At 42.3% G+C, this 22,387-nt stretch overlaps 1 protein-coding gene across 1 annotated transcript in view; it reads left to right on the top strand.

Annotated features, from left to right (window-relative positions):
- LOC129708122 (dynein axonemal heavy chain 9-like) overlaps nucleotides 1–22,387 on the top strand; it is a 295,482-nt gene that overhangs the window by 221,871 nt on the left and 51,224 nt on the right. Inside the window, exons 59-62 of the mRNA XM_055653686.1 lie at nucleotides 3,182–3,304; nucleotides 16,654–16,847; nucleotides 17,836–17,984; nucleotides 19,527–19,654. Coding sequence (XP_055509661.1) covers nucleotides 3,182–3,304; nucleotides 16,654–16,847; nucleotides 17,836–17,984; nucleotides 19,527–19,654 — 594 coding nt within the window. The remainder of the gene's footprint in view (nucleotides 1–3,181; nucleotides 3,305–16,653; nucleotides 16,848–17,835; nucleotides 17,985–19,526; nucleotides 19,655–22,387) is intronic.

The raw sequence follows: 22,387 nt of genomic DNA, 5'->3' as shown, positions 1-22,387 counted from the left end.
GAAAGGGCTATTTTCACAGCTGAAATCAATCTGGGAGGGTTGCACATGGAGAGAGGTACTTGTACCCATTAAAGTTAAATTAAAGACACGTCCAGAAGGAAAAGTGATGCTCATTTAACTGCCTCTTTAGTCAAGCAGGGAGCGCTGAAAACGTAGGAACATATTACATTGCCTGGGGCACGTCAGCATAAAAAATAGTGTTATCAAAAATGTACCGTCGCTGAATTCGGTCCTTTGCTTAAAAATCTTATCCTCGGTGTACCTAATCAATCCAGCACGACCGTGGTTCCTTAACACACGTGCTCAGCCTCAATATTCTCCCTCCTCTTCCCATCAGTATGCTGTCCTATTCATGTGAATGATGTGCAAAGGCATGTCGTTAATGGATGACAACAACATTTGATTCACGGTGCTGAGTTCCCCTTTGCACTGACCCATATTCTTGCTCCCTACTCACTTCCCCGTTGTACCAGAGTCTAAATTGTAGAAAACCTAAATGACTTATTTAAGCTTGACTAAAGAGTCTCCCTGAATAACATTAACCTATATTCCAGCTCTCAATCTTACCCTATTAACCTGGATTTAAATCCTACGCCTTTTATAGAGAAAACTCCTCTGCCCTGATTTAGCGTGTGGATGAAATAACAGGGGAAAAACGGAGCTCCTGGTCCAAATTAATCAAGTGCAGGACACAAGCAATAACCTTCAGAGTTTCAGAGAATTTATTAGTGTCTGTTCTGTCCTTCCCACTGTGAAATTTTGGTTATTCTTCCTAACAACAAATTCCAATGACATTGTGGTGTACTTGCTGATTAATTTTGGATATGTGCAGAAAGTAGAACATAGAATTGTACATTAGAGAAACATTCTTCACGACCGACAATGTCTATATTGGACATGATGCCAAGATAAACTGCACCATCCATACCCCCTCCATTCCCAGCACACCCAATTGATTAACTCTGAAACAACCAATGATATTTAGACGGAAAGGAATTGTCAAGTATTTATTGTCAAACATCGGTTTAAGGTGAGGGGTGGGAAAGATTTAATAGGAATCTGAGGAGTAACGTTTTCACACAAAGGGCGGTGGGTGTCAGTTAAACCAAGGAACCGAGTGTTGACTTTAGACGAAGAAGACTGAGGATCCACAAACTGTCTTCATCAACTGCACGACTGTGGATAGAGTCAAAAACTACAAATTCCTGGGCGTGAATGTGTCCTGGACAGATCACATTGATGCCATCATAAAGAAAGTCAATCAATGCCTTCACTTCCATAGAAGGTTGATGAGCTTTGGTATGTCGACAAATACTCCCTTCTACAGGTGTGCAGTAGAGAGCAGATTAACTGGCTTGCATCACAGCCTGGTTCGGCGACTTGAACGCCCGGGAACAAAGAAGGTGAACACTGCCCCGTCCATCACGGGTACTGATCTCCCCACCATCCAAGGGGTCGACAAGAATCGCTGCCTCAAAAAGGCAGCCAGCATCATCAGAGACCCACACACCACCCAGGCCACACACTCGTTTCACTCCTGCCATTGGGAAGAAGGTATAGGAGCTTGAAAACTGTAACATCCAGGTTCAGGGGCAGCTTCTTCCTTACAACCATCAGGGTACTAAACACTACAACCTCCAACTTAGCTCGGAACTACAGAGACGTGGGGGCATTGATTTAAACTTAGCACAATTATTGTTTGTTTGTTTATTTTTGACATACTGAATTTCTTTATTGTATGAAAGCAAAACGCTCTTGAATGAGGCCATGGAGTTAGGCAAAAAGGGTAAAATGCAGGACCTCGCGGGTTGCATGGCAGGACTGTTGGTTTAAAGAGCAGTGCGAGAGGCCTGACAGTAAGGTGGATGAACTCGGGGCATGGATAGTGACGTCTAACCAGGTCATTTGTAGCCATTATAGAAATTGTTACATCAAATACAGGTATTCAATGTTGTTGTTAACTGTGCAGTGTAATCCAACGTTTTTAACAAAACTTGGAATAAACAGCAATGTTTATTGTCAAAATATAAAACCTGCCGGCTCCTATTGTGAGTTTGGACAGAATGGTGTTGAATTGTGAGTAAAATGGCAAAGCAGAAAATCTGAAATAATAATGAAATAGGTCATGATGGAAGTAAATAGCAGACCAAGCTTCACCTGAAACAGGCGATGAGAAGAATGTTTCAATGAACCTGTCTTTTGCAGGTACATTGTTATAACATTTGCATCATTATCTTGGGCTTACGGATATTATAAATCTGTCAGGAACACTGCTCCTTGTCACCTAAAGGTTGGCCGTGCATGCCTTGTTGTCACCTTCCCCTCAGCTAACTATGAACCATTCTATATTTCCATCGTCTGCTTTGATCTGTCGTTTTCACACCTTACCCTTCCATACCTCTAGTCCCCCTCTCCCCGGACTCTCAGTATGAAGAAAGGTCTCGACCCAAAATGTCACCCATTCCTTCTCTCCAGAGATGCTGCCTGTTCCGCTGAGTTACTCCAGGTTTTTGTGTTTATCTTCGTTGTGAGATGAGAAGATGGGACATGAGGGCAGAGTGGGTTAACATGAGAAATCCAACACCGACATAATTCAATTGTTGTTTAATTTTGATCGGCAACCAAAATAAAAGACTCGAATCTTAGGGCTGCTTGGATGTGTGCTTATAAATGTCTGCCCCTGATTCTGATGGAGCAAGACCAATGATATTTCCATTCGCATATCTACTTTTAAACATGACATTGTACAAGAAATAGTATTTTTAAATGGTTTGATCCACAAAATAACTTATAGCCTTTGAGATAATTAGAGATGTGTCCACCTTGTCTAGTTCTGGTTGGCTGCTCTTAACAATCTTATATGCATGGTGCTGTTAAATGGGTAACATATCTCTGATATCATGAAATATGAAAAGGAGATGCACTAGGGAAAAGAGTACAAGTATCAGAGATTTATGAATATTAGTCATTATGGTAATATGAAGCAATAACACTATGGGAACAAGCCTACTTCAAAGCTGACTGGAACTGAGATTTATCCAACTAGGTGTGAATTTACATGAACTGTTAGCTGGAGTCGTTAGTTTTGTTCGTTATTGATGGGTTGTTTTTTTTTTGCAGTGAGATGAAATGGCATCATTAATTCATAAGCCTGTCTTTCTCTGTTTCCTCAACTTGACAGATACTTCTAACTAATAAAGAAATTAATCCGAAAGAGTTTGACTTCCTGCTTCGTTATCCAGCCCATCCAGGAGTATCCACGCCCGTCGATTTTCTTTCCAACCAGTCGTGGGGTGGCATTAAGGTACACATTTCTTACCCTTAATAAATAATTTAATGCCGTTGGCTATTTCACTGCATTTCATAATTTTCCAAAAACTGAATCGGGTTCTGGAGAGCGATTCCCTGAAACCCAGTTGTTTGTAATCACTCCATTACAAGGTAGGTGAACCACAAGATATGCAGAGAGAATAATACATACTACCGCACGAGTATCATATTGCAGACTGCCGAGCTGGGGACAAGCAGGGTTGTTATCAGTAACTGCATTCCTTACTCGAGTCCTGGACTGGATTACATAGCACGGCAGCATGTGTATCATTCATAGTATATAAGGTTATATTGGCAGAGATTGATATGTTATGCCTCTGTCCCACTTTGGAAACCTGAACGGAAACCTCTGGAGACTTTGCGCCCCACCCAAGGTTTCCGTGCGGTTCCTGGAGGTTTTTGTCAGTCTCCCCACCTGCTTCCACTACCTGCAACCTCCGGGAACCGCACGGAAATCTTGGGTGGGGCGCAAAGTTTCCGTTCAGGTTTCCTAAGTGGGACAGGGGCATTAATCTACACCAGTGGGGTGAGTTTTCATCTTCCCTATTAGAGGGACAGTGGGGTGGAGATTATTCCCAGCCCATTGTTTGTTTTAACACCCATAACGGGAATATGATCTGCTATGAGCCCTCCAGTCTCAGTTACAATCACCTTCTGCATCCACCCACAGTATGGTGCTGTTGTTGGCAAGGCCAACGTCTATTAATCGTCCCATTCCTCCACTGTACTGACTGGCTTTCGTATCCCACATGGATGCATACTTCAGGGAAATGGATAGGAAAGAACTGCAGATGCTGGAAAAGTCGAAAATGAATCGAAAGAATGGAAATAACATTCTTCCCGCCCCCACCCCCACCCCCACATCAGTCTCTGAAGAAGGCTCTCGACCCAAAACATCTTCTATTCCTTCGCTCCATAGATGCTGCCTCACCCGCTGAGTTTCTCCAGCATTTTTGTCTACCTTCAGGGAAATGGTTGATCACATTGCTGCGCATGGAGTCACATATAGACCAGCAAGTAGATTTTTTTTCTTAAAGGGCATTAGCGAACCTAGGACTTTATTTTTGCAGCCACTGGGAGTTTCACAGCTGCAGGTACCAGTAAATAGTTCCAAATTAGGTTGTAAACTTGCTACCAGAATTCAAAATCTCATCGCTGCTTCATCAAGCGAAGCATCTAACTGCAATTCAGTAACATAACATCATGCACCATTCCTATTTCAAGATAATATTTAATATTTTGGTATTTGCTCCATCAGTCCATGTCAGATTTACATAATTACAAAACCGTGGCCACATTAATATACGAATCCCTTATCCTGCTGAAATTATTTCGCAGTGTTGCGAGAGATTGATTAGTGATGCACAAGGACTCAGCGCATGGCTAATAAATAGATCTGGTCCAGAGACTTGAGTACCTTAGATTTATCATGCTAAATTGGCCAATGCTCCATTTGGGCAGGAGCAACACAGCTACATTTGACGTCAGCACTCTTGCACAAAGAAGGAACTAAATAACCAATGATCCACCACTTGATCATTATCTAATGAATCCCCCTGCTGCAAACGATGATGGGAGGATGTTGTTGACCACAGAATGCCCCGCTGGTGTTCTCTCATAACCGTATAGGTTGTCAACATGCACTAGTTAGGATCATGGCAGATGTCCTGTGGACTCTAAAACTAACAGGAACGATGCCTTCACTGCACTCCTCTAACAATGTAAGTGGCATTTCATTCAAGTTTAAATATGTATGCAGGCCCTGTACAATTTACTTTTATCTCCAGCTTACATTGATCCGAAAAGTCAGTGATTGTGATGTATACTGGCGCGTGTGCTGTTGCACTGCTATCAATTGCCTGGACATGGGACTTATTTACAGCCATGCCTGTGTGTGCATTGTACATAAATGGCATTTTACTCTCTTTACCTTGAACTAGGGTTCAACTCCCAGTGGACTAACATTGGGTAATTGTCCTTTGCATTGTGATCCATGTATGATTCACCTTCGAGTGACTTCATCCAGTGCACAGTCGTTGTCCACAGAAACTGGTTCTTAAAGATGCACCCTATGGCTTGCACTTTCCACTAATAAAAAAAGCAAAGGGTAAATCTCGTAGCAAGTTGACAGAGTTGTCTGAACAAAAGTCCTCACTGGGATGTCAATGTTTGTCCACATCTTCTGCTTGACTCGTTTTTCTACACTCTACTTTTGTCCATAAGCATTACTGACAATAATTGTAGCAACATCTCTGCGATCTGCATCTCGTTACTGGATATTGCAATCATATTGTGCCCAGGGGATCTCACAAGATGTGTGGATCTACCAGAGCAGGCCATCACATGGAGGTGTATTGCCCAGGACTATAGTTTAGTTTAGTTTAGTTTAGAGATACAGTGCTGAAACAGACCCTTCGGCCCATCGGGACCGGGCCGACTAGCGATCCCCGCACATTAACATTATTCTACACACACTGAGGACAATTTTTACATTTACCAACCCAATTAACCTACAAACCTGTACGTCTTTGGAGTGTGGGAGGAAACTGAAGATCTCGGAGAAAACCCACACTGGTCAGGAGGAGAACGTACAAACTCCGTACAGACACACACAGCACCCGTAGTCAGGATCGAACCCGGGTCTACGGCGCTGCATTCGCTGTAAGGCAGCAACTCTACCGCTGCGCCACCATGAACACCCGTGACCGCCCTATACACCAACTCCCATCCGCAGTGTTCCCTCACCGCCATGACGGGCCCTTCATGCTGATGTGTGGAAGCTGCCACAGATCAGATCCGACAGGCTTCACATTAGTCGGTGCTTAAATAACAAGGCACGGCAAGCAGTGACCATTGGGTAACATGCAGTTTAATTTCATACAAAACGAAAACAGCCTTAACAATCTCTGTGTGCCTCTTTCTCCCCTGACTCTGTCTGAAGAATGGTCTTGACCCGAAATGTCACCCATTCCCTCTATCCAGCGATGATGCCTGTCCCGCTCAGTTACTCCAGCATTTTGTGTCTACTTAACAATTTCTCAACCAGTTTTCAATGACTTTCTCAGTATTTTATGGGTCACAAGATTGGGCACTCGTACCATGCACAGCACTCGTTGATGCACCCAAAGGGGGAAATTGGAGTCATACAGCAAAGAAATAGGCCCTTTGGTCTAATTCACCCTTGCTGGCCAAGGTGGCGTGTCTAAGTTAGTCCCATTCACCCACGTTTAGCCCATATCCCTCTAAAACGTTCCTATGTACCTGCCAAAATGTATTTTAAATGTTGCACTGGTAATTGTAAATCTTTCAACTTCTTCATCAGACAGCAGTGTTTCGTAATTACTTCAGAAACAAAGAAATATATATTTTAAAATTTGAATGAAGGTAAAGCAGCACCAGAGACCCGGGTTCAATCCTGCCTAGAGTTTGTACGTTCTCCCTGTGACCATGTGGGTATCTTGCGGGTGCTCCAGTTTGCTCTCACATCCCAAAGATATACGTGTTTGTAGGTTAATTGATGTCTGTAAATTGTCCCCAGTGTGTAGGGAGCTGATGCAGAAGTGCGAGCAAGTGGTCAATAGTCGCATGGACTCAGTGTGTTGAAGGGCCTGTTTCTGTGCTGTGTTGACTGAACCACTTCTGCGCTGTCATTGGGTTGGGTTCTTAGCTTTGTGCTTCTGGCCAATGTTTCAAGTGGGTTTTTTACATGCAAGATTAACATTCCCGTTTTGTAAAGGTGTTGAATGGTAGAACAGGCCCAGCCAGCCTAATATTTGTCTTGCCTTGGGTCCCAAAGTACTCAGTGCACATTTCTACATAAGGCTGATAAAAAAAAAAAATGGATTGGTAGAGGAATTCTCATATTAAGAATTTGGAGAGTTAACTTCAAAGCCGAACCTTGACCTGCAGTTTAGGGCCAATTTTGAAGAATGAAATTTGATATTTTTGTTTTGAAAAAAAAATGTGTTTTATTTTTCTGATTTGGAGATTTTTAGCAGCCAAGATAAATTGGTAGACAAGAATGCATTTCCCAGGTGACTAAAAATTAGTCTGGCTGTGTAGATGTGCTGGCTTGACATTAATCTGTATGAGCAAGTGCCAGGTGTTGAGGTTCCTTGGAGATACTGGGTTAGACTTGTACATCTGTTCACTGACATCACCATCTCTTTATTTTACACAATGATGCCAACAGCTATTTATCTGTGACCAATTTCTACGACTTGCTGCTCTTCGAATAGTTAGAAATTGGAAAAACTGTCAGTCAACACAAGAATCGGTGAGGGCGATCCAGTTTGTTTGGAACATGTGTCTTCTGCAAATAAAGGGACCTGGATTTTCCCTTCCGTTTGCAACCCGCAGATGTTTAAAAGCAATGAAGTATATTTTGAATTACACAGACTGGTGTAAAAATCACTTTTCCTACAACTCATTAACCACTCATATAATGCAGTGCCCTAATTTGTATATGCCAAAAACAAGCCATCAGTGAAGGTGGTCTTACAAATGGCAAGTTACATTCATGCCATCCAAGTGCCAGCTTCAAAATAAAGTACTCTCCTCTTCCTTTCTCCCCATTTCACCTTCAACAATATTTCCAGTCCAGCCATTACATTTTGGGCTTCAGACCCATCCTACCCTTTGGGCTTCTACCCCATTCTAATTTAGTTGTGTGTGTGTGTGTTAGTTGGTTGTGCGTGATGTGTGTGTGTTAGTTGTCTGTGCGTTATGGGCAGTCACGGTGGCACAACAGTAGAGTTGCTGCCTTACAGCAAAAATGGAGCGCCAGAGAGCCGGGTTCGATCCCGACTGCGGATGCTGTCGGTATGGAGTTTGTACATTCTCCCCGTGATCTGCGTGGGTTTTCTCCGAGATCTTCGGTTTCCTCCCACACTCCAAAGACGTACAGGTGTGTAGATTAATTGGCTTGGTTCATTGGCTTGACAAAAATTTAAAGTTGGCAATATGTAGAGTACTGCCCTGCCGACTACAAAATTCAGAAGGTTCAGAAGTTATGTGTGTGTGTGGGAGGGAAGGAGAGAAGGGAGAGATGAGAGGGAGGGATGGAGAGAAGGGAGGGAGGGAAGGAAAGAGAGAAAGAAGGGAGGGAGGGAAGGAGAGAATGGAGAAGAGAGAGAGGAAGGAGGGAGGGATGGAGAGAAGGGCCGGCAGTGGGAGCGGATGCTGGGGTCCGGGTGGACGGGTGTGAGCTGAGGCCGAGGTTTGCAAACGTTGCTCCAACCCCCGGCCCAGCCCTCCCTGTATTGTTCACCGCGTCTCCCCGGGGAGAGAGAGGGGTGGAGCTGGGGCTGTGTGCATGAAGCACGGCGACTGGAGGGGCGGGAGCGCTGCCCTGGGACGGCGAGGGAACAATCCACCTCCCCCTTCTCCATTCCCCCTCACACCCCCCTCCTCATCTATCCCTTTCTTCCCCTTCTATCCTCTCTCCACTCCTCTCTCCTTCAAAAAACCAATTAGATTTGTTGATCAGTGTTGGTAATGTGGGCCGATGGGCCTGGTTTCATGATGTATGACTCTGTGACCCACTTGCTTATTCCAGCACTCTGTGCCTTCTTTCAAAATAATTTATTCGACAAGATAATTAAAAAATACCAGAGCAAATCACAGCGAATAAGTTGCATCCTTAAGCATTCGTGGCTAGATTTTACTGAATTAGCTGCAACGTAATTGAAGCAATTTGTTGTGAACGTGCAGTCATTTTTATTCAACTCTGTGACACAAATGTAAATAAAAGTAGCCTCTTTCTCCACTGGCCCTTTTCAGCTGCATTAAAGGCGATGTAATCCAATTATTCCCACAGTGATTATCGCTGTTTGCTTTTGGGATTGCGCAGGGCATGAGTTATTTATTAAACAAAAGCCGAAAATGTTAACACAACCACAAATGCACTTTATTAAATATGAATGCGTTATTATTTTTGATGGTGTTTGGTCATTTTTTTTGTTTGTCAAATACTGCATCGTTTAAAAAACCCCCATCGATTTACAAGCACCATCATTGTAATAGCAATAATTAAAATGTTATGTATTCTTTAGAGATATACAGCGCGGAAACAGGCCCTTCGGCCCACCAGATCCGTGCCGACCAGTGGTCCCCGCATATTAACACTATCCAACACACACACTAGGGACAATTTATACATTTACCAAACCACTTTACCAACACACCCGTGTACGTACAAACTCTGTACAGACAGCACCCATAGTCGGGATCGAACCTGGGTCTCCAGCGCTGTAAGGCAGCAACTCTACCATTGTGCTACCAAGCCGCTTTATGTTTCAGATCATCAAAGTTGTTTCACCCATAGAATATAGAACCCACACTTACTTAATTCCTGATCTCATCCATATATTCACATGGTATGAATATATACTTTAATGAATTCAATTTAGTAACCTGCTTCCACAGTTATTACGGAAAGACCTATAATCTAATCATAGTGTTTTGTTGTGCATGCATAGCAAACTGGGATAAACTTTATGATGTTGATGGAAAAAATTAAAACATACCCTCTTTGCACTCACCTCTATTAACTGCATTAAAGAAAGTGAGAACCAATTTATATACCATAGAACTCTATTTCTGGGTCGTGATTTCACCTCTATGACTGTAATTTCACCATAGCCAAGTATTTGCAGAAAAGCAATAAGGTATACAAAAAGGAAATATGAAAAGAAATCTTGCAAATGGCCTGAAAGCTAACAGCATCTATTTTTTAATAAATATATAATGAGCAAAAGGCAGGAAAGGTGAATGTGGGTCTATTGAAAACAAATTGACGGAAATTGTAATAGATGATTAAAAAAAGGTGATGTCAAAGCAGTACTTTAAATCATTTTTAAATTAAAGAATGATGAAAAATAGAATTGGCCCAGCTGCAGTACACCTCACCATAATTATAGCTTGAATTTGTAGAATATTTTTAATATCATACATCTTCCCAGGCACTTTGCAGGAACAACATTTGCCTCTTGGTTGTGGGAGAGAGCTGGGCAAGTAACGACAACAACAGGATTTAGGAAATGCCTTGAAGAAGAAAGAGAGCTGCAGAATCTGAGAGATTTAGGGAGTGAATTCCATAGCTTAGAGACTTGACAGATGAATACAAATTCACCAATGGCGCAGCAATAAAATTTGGGGCTGATATAGAGCCACAATTAAAGGAGCATATATTTCTCAGCTTGCTGTAGAGGGGTTTAACAAGAATCAAGGGATGGATGGATGGATGGATGGTGAGCTTAGTCAATGATTCATAAAAATGCACCTCTAGCTTTTCACTTTAGTTAGTTTGCAGATTCCAGTAAGTGTTTTGACAATGTATCTTGTGTAATTTATTTAGGATAATTGACTCTCAGTAATTAATCTGTCGCTGCATGTTGCATTTTAGAATTTATTTTAACTCATCAGCATTGGATATTACATTCCCTTAGGAAGCTGAGACAATGCAAAATATGATATATTTTCAATATTTTGCTTTCGATATTTGGAAAATAGATTTGCAACAAGACATAATGCAGACCATTTAAAGTTGTACAGAAATTAATTTGATAGTTTATTAATGGGCAATAGGAATGACCAGTTCCTGAAAAATAATACCAGTTTAGAAAGTAGGTGGGTGCCTGGAGAGGCTTTTTTCCTTCAATGACAGAAATCAGACGCAGCTATTGTAAACCATGAAAATGCGAATGTATTGAGAAGGTTATAACTGAGCTTTTTAAAGGGGCTGGCATTCCAGGAATACTTTTTACAGTATGTGTAAAACAAAACTGAATTGATTGTGGGGTATTAAAAATAAAATGAACTAATTAAGTACAGTTGCAGATGTACTAGACTTTGGTGATGCTGCACTGACAGGATTGTGTGAAGTTATGGTTGATTGTCTATAACAGTGATTCCAAACCTGGGGCCATAAAAGGGGCCATGGCAAATCTCAGGGGGCCACAGAACAATTTGGGGGCCACCTTTTTTCCGCTAATGGAGGGGGGGGGGATGGGCAGAGAAAAATCAAAGAGCCCAAGGGGGCCATGAGCTAAAAAAGGTTGGGAACCACTGGTCTATATGTAGGATGCCAATAAGCTGGCATGGATTCAGGGATGTTTTGCTAAGGATGCTACCAGGGCTGGAGTGTGAGTTATTAGGAAAAACTGGCTTTCCTCCCAACAGCACAGGAACCTGAGGGGGAAGCTTAGAGAGGAATAATAAATCATGAGGGGCAAAGATAAGACAAACGATCACAGTCTTTTTTTCCAGGGATAGAGGAGACTAAAACTAGGATGCGGGGTTTTTAAGGTGAGAGAGAAAAGATTTGAAGGGGACCTGAGTCCCAGTGAAATTCTTTGTTTTGCAAGGTATGCAAAATGTCGCCACATAAATGGCGTTGACAAAGTCGCAATGTATCCTGTGCTGGGTCCTTCTTTGTACCTCCTCCCCCCTCACCCCTCACCCCCTCTCCCCTCTCCCCTGCCCCCTCCCCCCCCCCCCCCTCCCCCCCCCCCCCTCCCCCCTGACCCCTGCCCCTCCCCACTCCCCCCTCCCTCTTCCCCCCCATTCCCCATTCCCCCCACCCTCCTCCCCCACTCCCCCCTCGCCTTATGGTAGTTACCACAGGCCATCCCTCCTTTGTTCTCTCTCCCCCCTCTCCATGTCAGTTGAAGACTAGACCTTATTTCTTAAGAAAAACACAAGCCAATCATTCTTTTAGTTGTTAATGTATATTGCTTTTGCTAAATTTCCTTAAGGACTAATAGTTGGAGAAACCTGACTGTGGTAAACCAACCCAGCAATGTACACTCATTAACCTGGATACATCAGCTCCCTTCATCCGTACATCCACCGCTGATTTGATTAATTGGCATTGTAGTAATTAATTCAAAACTCCGTTTTCCCATTTTGGTTATCTAAATAGAAGGAACACTTTCATCAGCCTCTCCTTCATCCCTTTGTCCCTGATTTCCTTGCTGTCATGTAATTCTTTGTAAGGATACATGATGCCTTTGTACGATTTATATTGTTATTATTTTTATATACAAACAGCGATACCCACCAAATTATCAAACCCTTGAGCTTGTAGCAGATCCAGTCATGAAGTTATTCAGCGGTCTCTACTTATTTATTGCATACTGCAGAAGATAAACTGGTTATTCAAGACTTCAGTTGGCTAAATGTGATATTGGTTTATTATTGTGACACATACTGAGATACAGCGAAGAGTTTTGTTTTGTTTTGCTATCCAGGCAAATGAAACTCAACATGAGTTTGACAAACCAGGAAGGCTCGGATGATTCTCAGTTCATGAAAAGGACAATTGGTTTATGAGGATGTTACCAGGACTTGAGGGCCTGAGCTATAGGAAGACATTGGACCGGCTAGGGCTTTATAACTTGGAGCACAGGAAGCTGAGGAGCTGTACGAGATCACGAGGGGGAATAGACAGGGTAAATGCACTGAATCTTTTGCATGCAGTGGAATAAAAAAACAGGAGACATTGGTTTAAGGTGATAGGCGAAAGAGGTGTACATGGAGTGACAAAGATCTACAGCCAACTTTGTGTCAAATATTTGGGGGAATTCTCAGTTCCTTAAAAATATCGATGATATTTTTTAACTGTACTCTACTAAATGTGTTTTTTTTCATATTTTCCCCACTTTCACTTTCTTTGACCAAAAGAATTGAACTGCATTGTTCCAATTATAGTGTAGGACGGAACTGCAGATGCTGGTTTAAACTGAAGATAGAAACAGTGCTGGAGTAACTCAGCGGGACAGGCAGCTTCTCTGGAGGGAAAAAATGGGTGACTTTTCGGGTCGTGACCCTTCTTTAGACTGGGTTCTGTATTGGTCTGAAGAAGGTTCTTGAACTGAAATGTCACCCATTCTTTCTCTTCAGAGATGTTGCCTGTCCCGCTGAGTTACTCCAGTATTTTGTGTCTGTCTTGCTCCAAGTATAACCATATAACTATATAACCATATAACAATTACAGCACGGAAACAGGCCATCTCGACCCTTCTAGTCCGTGCCGAACACGCATTCTCCCCTAGTCCCATATACCTGCGCTCAGACCATAACCCTCCATTTCTTTCTCGTCCATATAACTATCCAATTTATTTTTAAATGATAAAAACGAACCTGCCTCCACCACCTTCACTGGAAGCTCATTCCACACAGCCATCACTCTCTGAGTAAAGAAGTTCCCCCTCATGTTAACCCTAAACTTCTGTCCCTTAATTCTCAAGTCATGTCCCCTTGTTTGCATCTTCCCTCCTCTCAGTGGGAAAAGCTTATCCACGTCAACTCGGTCTATCCCTCTCATCATTTTAAAGACCTCTATCAAGTCCCCCCTTAACCTTCTGCGCTCCAAAGAATAAAGCCCTAACTTGTTCAACCTTTCTCTGTAACTTAGTTGCTGAAACCCAGGCAACATTCTAGTAAATATCCTCTGTACTCTCTCTATTTTGTTGACATCCTTCCTATAATTAGGCGACCAAAATTGTACCCCATACTCCAGAATTGGCCTCACCAATGCCTTGTACAATTTTAACATTACATCCCAACTTCTATACTCAATGCTCTGATTCTAAAGGCCAGCACACCAAAAGCTTTCTTTACCACCCTATCTACATGAGATTCCACTTTCAGGGAACTGTGCACAGTTATTCCCAGATCCCTCTGTTCACCTGCATTCTTCAATTCGCTACCATTTACCATGTACATCCTATTTTGATTTGTCCTGCCAAGATGTAGCGCCTCACACTTATCAGCATTAAACTCCATCTGCCACCTTTCAGTCCACTCTTCCAACTGGCATAAATCTCTCTGTAGACTTTGAAAATCTACTTCATTATTCACAACACCTCCTATCTTAGTATCATCTGCATACTTACTAATCCAATTTACCACACCATCATCCAGATCATTGATGTACATGACAAACAACAGTGGATCCAACACAGATCCCTGTGGCACCCCACTCGTCACTGGCCTCCAACCTGACAAACAACCATCCACCATTACTCTCTGGCATCTCCCATTCAGCCACTGTTGAATCCATCTTGCTACTCCACCATTAATACGCAACCATTGAACCTTCTTAACCAACCTTCCATGAGGAACCTTGTCAAAGGCCTTACTGAAGTCCATATATACAACATCCACTGCTTTACCCTCATCAATTTCCCGAGTAACCTCTTCAAAAAATTCAGTCTTTCAAATGTTAGTTGATGGTCAATCCTTATGTCTGCAGTCAAGCACATGGTGATCATTCTTTTAGTTGTTAATGTATATTAATTTAACCAAATTTGCTTGAGGATTAGCAATTTGGAGGAAGTACATCAGAAAATCAGTCGAACAGCAAACATGGAGGCACAAGGAGATCCAGATGTTGCAATCTTGAGTAAAATATAAAGTGCTGGAGTAACTCAGCTGGTCAGGCAGTATCTCTGGAGGTAATGGACATACAACGTTTGAGGTTGCGGCCTTTCATTAGAAGTCTGAAGAAGGGTCCTGATCTGAAATGTCACTCATCCACTCCCTCCACAGATGCTGCCTGACCCGCTGAATTACACCAGCACTTTGTGTTTTGAACAGCAAACATATTTCTCAGACATTATCACAGAGCTGTTTGTGGAAACATATTGTGTTATGATAGATGACTCTGCCTCTTGAAGCAGATTAAACAATTACCAATTTTACACTTCAGCAATTAAATCATTACTGTACACATATCCAAAACTAGCTGAATTTTTAAATCAATTTGCATTCACATTCATCTTAAGCTTTTGGGTTAAATAATCATCAGCTCTTTCATTTCTTCATCTAATTAAGCTCCAAGGCCAGCAAATCATTTTGTGATTATTTGTTTTCAAACCTCTCCCTGTTACCCAGATTTTCTCAAGAACTTGACATAAACCTAATCAAAGATTACAAGATTCAAGTGCTGTTAGTCAGAGTTCCTGCAGCTTTAATTTACTGATAGTGGGAGCTGATAAGTGTGAAGGGGGCAGGGGACGAGCAGGACATCTCCTCAACCAAGGTAATATCTATCATAAATACAAGGGTATTGATAAGATGTTGGATAACTCAGAAGGACTGAGAAGGAGGGAGATATAGAAAGGTTTGAATTTACTAATAAATAGGGTACAAACACTAAAACAAAATGAAGGGAGGTCAACTATTAAGTTCCGAGAGAGAGAAAAGAGACAGCAGTGATAAGATATTTTTCATCTCATAAAATAATTCACTCATTAAAGGAATGAGTGCACATATTATTGATAAGTGTCAATGAGTCAGTGTTTTTGTGGAGCGTCCAGCTGCGGGCGGCACTGAGTTTAAACAACGCGGAGCCTGGGATCTTTTGCCGAGATCGCCAGTGTTGGAGCTCCAACCAGCGCGGCCTGTGGACTTCGGGAGCTGCGGTCTCTGGCCGCAAGCGGCCGTTCCAGACACTCCAGGCCGCTGAGAGTGTTCTTCCGACGCCGGAGCTCCATCAACCGGCGAGACGGCCTGAAACATCGGGCTGCCGTTGCGGTGTCTGCGGTGGCCTCAAATATGGGTGAACAAGAGGAAGAGGACTGGACTTTGCTGCCTTCCCTCACAGTGGGAACCATTGTGGGGGGGGGATGTTTTTATGTTTAATGTCAAATTCTTTAATGCTGTGTTTTATTTTTATTGGTGAGCTGCAATGGAAACTCAAATTTCATTGCACCAATTGGTGTATGTGACAATAAATGTCCTTTGTCCTTTGAGTTTTATTGTCAAGTCACTTACACTTATCATACTGTTGTAATCATCCTTAGGTGGCTTGTTAATAGATCAAACTGCAAGCAATGATTTTAGTTCTTATGTATTGTACAAATGTAGCAACTTCACGGAGTCTGTGCAAGCCGTTGATCAGGCAGGCATGAAATACCAATTTTGCAAAGCCAGCAGGAGATTGTCACAATATATACGTAGGCATCATCTGCTTGATGGTAGTATTTTTCTAGAGATACAGCCCGCAAAGAGGCCCTTCATCCCACCAAGTCCACACCGACCAGTGATCCCCGCATATTAACACTATCGTACACACACTAGGGACATTTTGTACATTTATACCAAGACAATTAACCTACTAAACCTATACGTCTTTGGAGTGTGGGAGGAAACTGAATTTCTCAGAGAAAACCTAACAGGCAGAATGTACAAACTCCGAAGAGACAACCTAGGTCTTTGGCGCTGTAAGGCAGCAACTCTACTGCTGTGCCACCATGCTGCCCCTTTAAATAGTTAAAGCTGTTGCTGGACCAAGTAAACACTTGTTTATGTTGTTAGGCTCTAGCATCTATGGAGGAGTTTCGAAACCTTGACCGTGATATCGAAGGCTCTGCCAAACGGTGGAAGAAGTTTGTGGAGTGTGAATGTCCAGAGAAAGAGAAGTTTCCACAAGAATGGAAAAACAAATCAACATTGCAACAGCTGTGTATGATGAGGGCTCTGCGTCCTGACAGAATGACCTATGCCGTCCGGTAAGAACAAAGACACCAGGGGCTTTAATTGTTAATGAACCTTTTGGACAATGCCTTGCTAATGGTTTGTGGGTTGAAGTTTCTAAAATCTTCATTGTTGATTTGGCGTTTGTGTATTGGTACTAGGTGTTAAACTATGTACCGTAAAATTCCGAATCAACATGTGCTTAGCTGATTATTTTGATGCAATTGTTCCATTTTGGTCCTATACTAAATTTAATCTTGGGTTCTGCGTTTATTTCATAATGAAAACAATGGTATCAATAATAACAGGAAGATTGAGTGGTGTTTCAAATGTGGACGAGGATTTTGCAACTATATCAATACCCTTGTATTTATGATATACTTTACCTTGCCTGGCCTAGCTAGTCTGAGAGACTGTGGATCAGTGGATTGTCTCAGATACTGGGCACAACTGGAGATCATACCTAGGCTAGACAAAAATGCTGGAGAAACTCAGCAGGTGAGGCAGCATCTATGGAGCGAAAGAAATAGGCAACGTTTCGGGCCGAAACCCTTCTTCAGTCTAAAGAAGGATTTTGCCCCGAAACTTTGCCTATTTCCTTCGCAACATTTTGACAACGTTTTGCATCATTCAGCACTTTCTCCTTATACCAGTTCCTTGGTATAAAAGCACATTCTCAGACTGAAACAAGCAAATGAACTGGGCTTTCAATGTATGAGAAAGAACCGCAGATGCTGGAAAAATCGAAGATAGACAACAATGTTGGAGAAACTCAGCGGGTGAGGCAGCATCTATGGAGCGAAGGAATAGGTGACGTTTCGGGTCGAGACCCTTCTTCAGTCTGAAGAAGCTCCATAGATGCTGCCTCAATGTAGGTCACCTCCATACTGATGGATCAACACTTTCAGTAGATGAACGTTTGCCAGATGTGAATTAATTTTTGATCGTTGGTGAACCAGCTTTGAACATCAAAGTTGGTGGATGCTGTGACACAATAATAAAAACCTCTCCTCACCTCCTCAGCGATTTTGTTGAAGAAAGATTGGGCACCAAGTATGTTGTGGGGAGGCCATTGGATTTTGCAACCTCCTTTGACGAATCTGGTCCAGCCATCCCGATGTTTTTCATCCTGTCTCCTGGTGTCGATCCACTCAAGGACGTAGAAAGACATGGTAATGTTTCACGTATCTTTATTGCCAATTTTTCATGAGATAAAACTGAAATAAACCTGAACAAATAAATGTTAATCGCTGGCAAAAACAAAACAATTTGAAAGCGTTTTGTAGCAATGACATTTGTTAGTTTAGGGGTTAACTGGATAAACTGCAGATATTGGACCATCTTCCCCAGCTTTTCTGTCAGACATCTGTTCTTCCATGTTACGTGCTGCTGAAATACTCCAGGCACGTGACACCAGTAAGTGGCTGTTGTCGACCACACGTCTCCACCTTTCCCAATCTATGCACCAAAAAAAATTCAAAACTTTGAAGTGGATTGTTAGAAAAAACAGAAAATGCTTGAAACAGTTAGAAGGTTGGGCAGATTCGGTTACTATTTCCAAGTCTGATTTGTCACTAATATTTTAAGTCTCTTTATTTGGATTTGGAAAGAGAGAAATAAGTTAGCTTTCAGTAATAGAGATGATGGGCTAGAATATAACAGAATGTATACCGTACAGCACAGGAACAGGATCATCCGTCTCTGCCAAATAGGCTGCCAAGATAAACATAGAAATATAGAAAATAGGTGCAGGAGTAGGCCATTCGAGCCAGCACCGACATTCAATATGATCATGGCTGATCATCCAAAATCAGTACCCCGTTCCGGCTTTTTCCCCATATCCCTTGATTCCCTTAGCCCAAAGAGCTAAATCTAATTCTTTCTTGAAAACATCCAGTGAATTGGCCTCCACTGCTTTCTGTGGCAGAAAACTCCACAGATTCACAACGCTCTGGGTAAAAAATCTCAGTCCTAATTGGCCTACTCCTTATTCTTAAACTGTGACCCCTGGTTCTGGACTCCCCCAACAGTTTTGGTGCAAGGAGGTCCCACTGAAGTTGTACAGGGCCCTGGTGAGAATGCACCTGGACTATTGTGTGCAATTTTGGTCTCCTAATTTGAGGAAGGACATTCTTGCTATTGAGGGAGTGCAGTGGTCACCAGGTTAATTCCCGGGATGGCGGGACTGACATATGATGAAAGAATGGGTCGACTGGGCTTGCATTCACTGGAATTTAGAAGGATGAGAGGGTATATTTTAAAAACTTATAAATATCTTAGAAGATTGGACAGGGTAGATGCAGGAAAATGTCCCTGATGTTGGGGGAGTCGAGAACCAGGGGTCACAGTTTAAGAATAAGGGGTAGGCCCAATAGAAGAAGGTCAAGTGGTCGCCCATCCAGAGATGCTGCCTGACCCGCTGAGTTACTCCAGCACTTTGGGTCTTTTTTTGTAATTTAGCCAATGGCATGTTTCAATGAACTTCCAAACTTTCTACAAATATTGAATAAAAGTTAATAATTTCTCAAAGTTTCATAAAGTATATTGCATCCTTATTTTCTGTTTGTGTTTTCCCATTAATATTTTTGTATTGAATATTTTTATTTGAGACCATGTACGCCAAAATGCTGATTCATCACTTTAGCATGAGTGAATTAGATCACACTAACAAAAGATGGAGTGCTGCACTCTCATTATTTGTTCTTCAACTGCAGGCAAGAAGCTGGGTTTTACATTTGACAATCGAAACTTTCACAACGTGTCACTGGGCCAAGGCCAGGAGGTGGTGGCTGAGCAGGCTCTGGACCTGGCAGCCAAAGAGGGCCACTGGGTCATCTTGCAGGTATGTATCAGATATTGCTGCCGTTCCGATATATTATTACAGGCTGGTTCTCTGGGCTTTATCTAATTAACTGTGTTACTCTGTGGAATACAATTTTGACAGTGTGGAAACAGGCCTTTTGGCCAAACTTGCCCACACCGGCCAACATGCCATAAGGAATAGGAGTAGAATTAGACCATTTGGCCCATCAAGTCTACGCCATTCAAACATGGCAGATCTATCTCTCCCTCCCAACCCCGAGGTCTAGTCGGAGGCTCAGAGGGGATAGAGCCTTCTCTGTTGCTGCTCCAGCACTCTGGAACACCCTGCCGCTGCACATCAGACAGGCCCCCTCACTGTCCATCTTCAAATCCAGTGTTAAAACGCATTTGTACTCCCTGGCTTTTGACCATGCCTGAGGCTTTGCTTCTGTTTGTGGTGTTTTTGATGTTTCTTTATTTTACATGTCTTTTCCTACTATTTCTTTTGATTGTTATTTTTGGTGTGTATTAACTTTTTTGTCAATGATTAGTGATGTACAGCACTCTGTTGCAGCTATGTTTGTTTTTAAAGTGCTCTATAAATCAAATTATTATTATTATTATTATTATAACCTCTGACACCTGTACTAATCAAGATGTCCCAGCTACACTTGTCCCACCTGCCTGCGTTTGGTCCATATCCCTCCAAACCTGTCCTATCCAAGTCAAGTCAAGTTTATTTGTCACATACACATACGAGATGTGCAGTGAAATAGCGCGGATCCATGTACCTGTCTAACTGTTTCTTGAATGTTGGGATATTCCCTGCCTCAACTACCCCCTCTGGCAGCTTGTTCCATACATCCACCACCCTATCTGCTCCATTACATTGAAATCTGGATGATATCCACTCAATTTGAACCATCGTGTTCCTTCGAATAAATACTCTGTGAATCCATATTGATCCATCCATCTAAGGCATCTGTACTTTCCTGCAATTTAGTTATTGCCAAATTCTCAACCTGATCATATGTAGATCTGTGCAATTTGGTGTATACAAAGGCTTGTGTCCACGCTGTAGTTCTAGAGTGTAAAGTAAAGTAAAGTGATCAGACTGGGGAGTGATCATAATATATACTGTAAAGTTCTCACTCCCTCTCATTTTCCCATTGACTTCATAATGCTAAAATGTTAATTTTGTCATGTGTTTCAAAAAAATAGTTTCTACTTTGTTGGCCCTATGCCCACCAAGTATCTAGATCTTGACTCTGCTTCCAGTTCATGGATATCTATGCAGACGTCCAGGTTAAACATATCTTGTTCATTTTACATTGTGTAATGAGGAACTGCAGATGCTGGTTTAAATTGTAGATAGACACAAAAGGCTGGCGTATCTCAGTGGGTCAGGCAGCATCTCTGGAGAAAAGGAATAGGTGACATTTTGGGTCGAGACCGAAAGGTCTGAAGAAGGGTCTTGACACAAAATGTCACCTATTCATTTTTTTCCAGAGATGCTGCCTGACCTGCTGAGTTACTCGAGTCTTTTGTGCCTGTCTTCACTTTGCATTGTGGTCGACGTCTGTGCATTCCAGTAAAGTTGTTAATTTTCAACCTATTTGTTTAACGAGAAAAAGCAACCATTAATGTATATAATTATCCACAAGAACATATCAATTGTCTGACTAATCAAAGTCAGTATTAGAGAATGCCCACATCTTTTCCATTTGTGTTTTTTTTCTGTGAATGAGAATGAGATTAAATCTTTTGTCCTGAATTTAATTAATTTGTACAAATGGAAGAAATTGCATGTGTCGGCTGTTTGTAGTGGTTTTCATTTGGTACCCAAGCCTGCAAAACAATTTCATGCCGTTTTAATTCTCCTTGTGACATATATTGTTCGCCATATGCTTGGAGTTCATTTGCAGAGAGAAAAAAGAATGCGTTTTGAAACATTTTCTTAGTGTTTGCTTTGTAGTGATTGATAATGAAATAGGTTAGGTTTGTTATTATCAGCTTCTACAACAACACAATCACATTGCTGAACTCGGAGTCCCGACGATAGATTTCTCTGGTCCCTCCGTCCCCATTGTTTAATTATTCTGTATTTCTTGATTATTCTGTATCTTCCCTCTTTCTATTTTTTTTTTGTTTTCTTTATGTACAACTACTACGGACTGACGCAAAACAGCATTTCGTTGTACTGATACTTGTATTTGTGCGATGACATTAAAGTTGAATTGAACTGAATTGAATTGAAGTACAGTGAAAAGCCTTTGTTTGAATGCTATCCAATCAAATCAGATAATATTATGTTTGAATATAATCAAGCCAACACAAGTAAAAAAGGCATGGTGAAGAGAAAGATGGCAGTTTGGCGAGTCGAGTCGAGTTGATTGAGTAAGGTAAGATAGCGGAGGAAATTGGCGCCCAGCAACGGCTGGGCTACGTCCGCGATGGTAAAATTCCGGGAATATGGGCGGGAGTCGAAGATGAGGGAAAGAGCCCGCGTGCCATACGTGCGGATGGTGCTACGGTTGACGGCGGTCAGGATGGGGCCTCGCCTACCGGCACGGGTGTCCAGTCCAGTCGGGGGGGAGGATATTCACGACGGCCCAGGAGTCCACGAGGAAGCAAAGTCTGGAACTGAGGTCCCCAACGTAGAGGCGGTGATTCTGACCAATCGCGATAGCCTCAGCTGATGATCGGCCGAGGTATTTCCCCCTAACGAGCAGGGGGTGCAGCATCATCGGGCCTCGTCACCCCAGCGTTGGTG

The sequence above is a fragment of the Leucoraja erinacea genome, chromosome 23, assembly GCF_028641065.1.
Source record: "Leucoraja erinacea ecotype New England chromosome 23, Leri_hhj_1, whole genome shotgun sequence".
Classification (NCBI taxonomy): domain Eukaryota; kingdom Metazoa; phylum Chordata; class Chondrichthyes; order Rajiformes; family Rajidae; genus Leucoraja; species Leucoraja erinaceus.
This window is presented reverse-complemented; position numbering and strand designations above follow the sequence as displayed.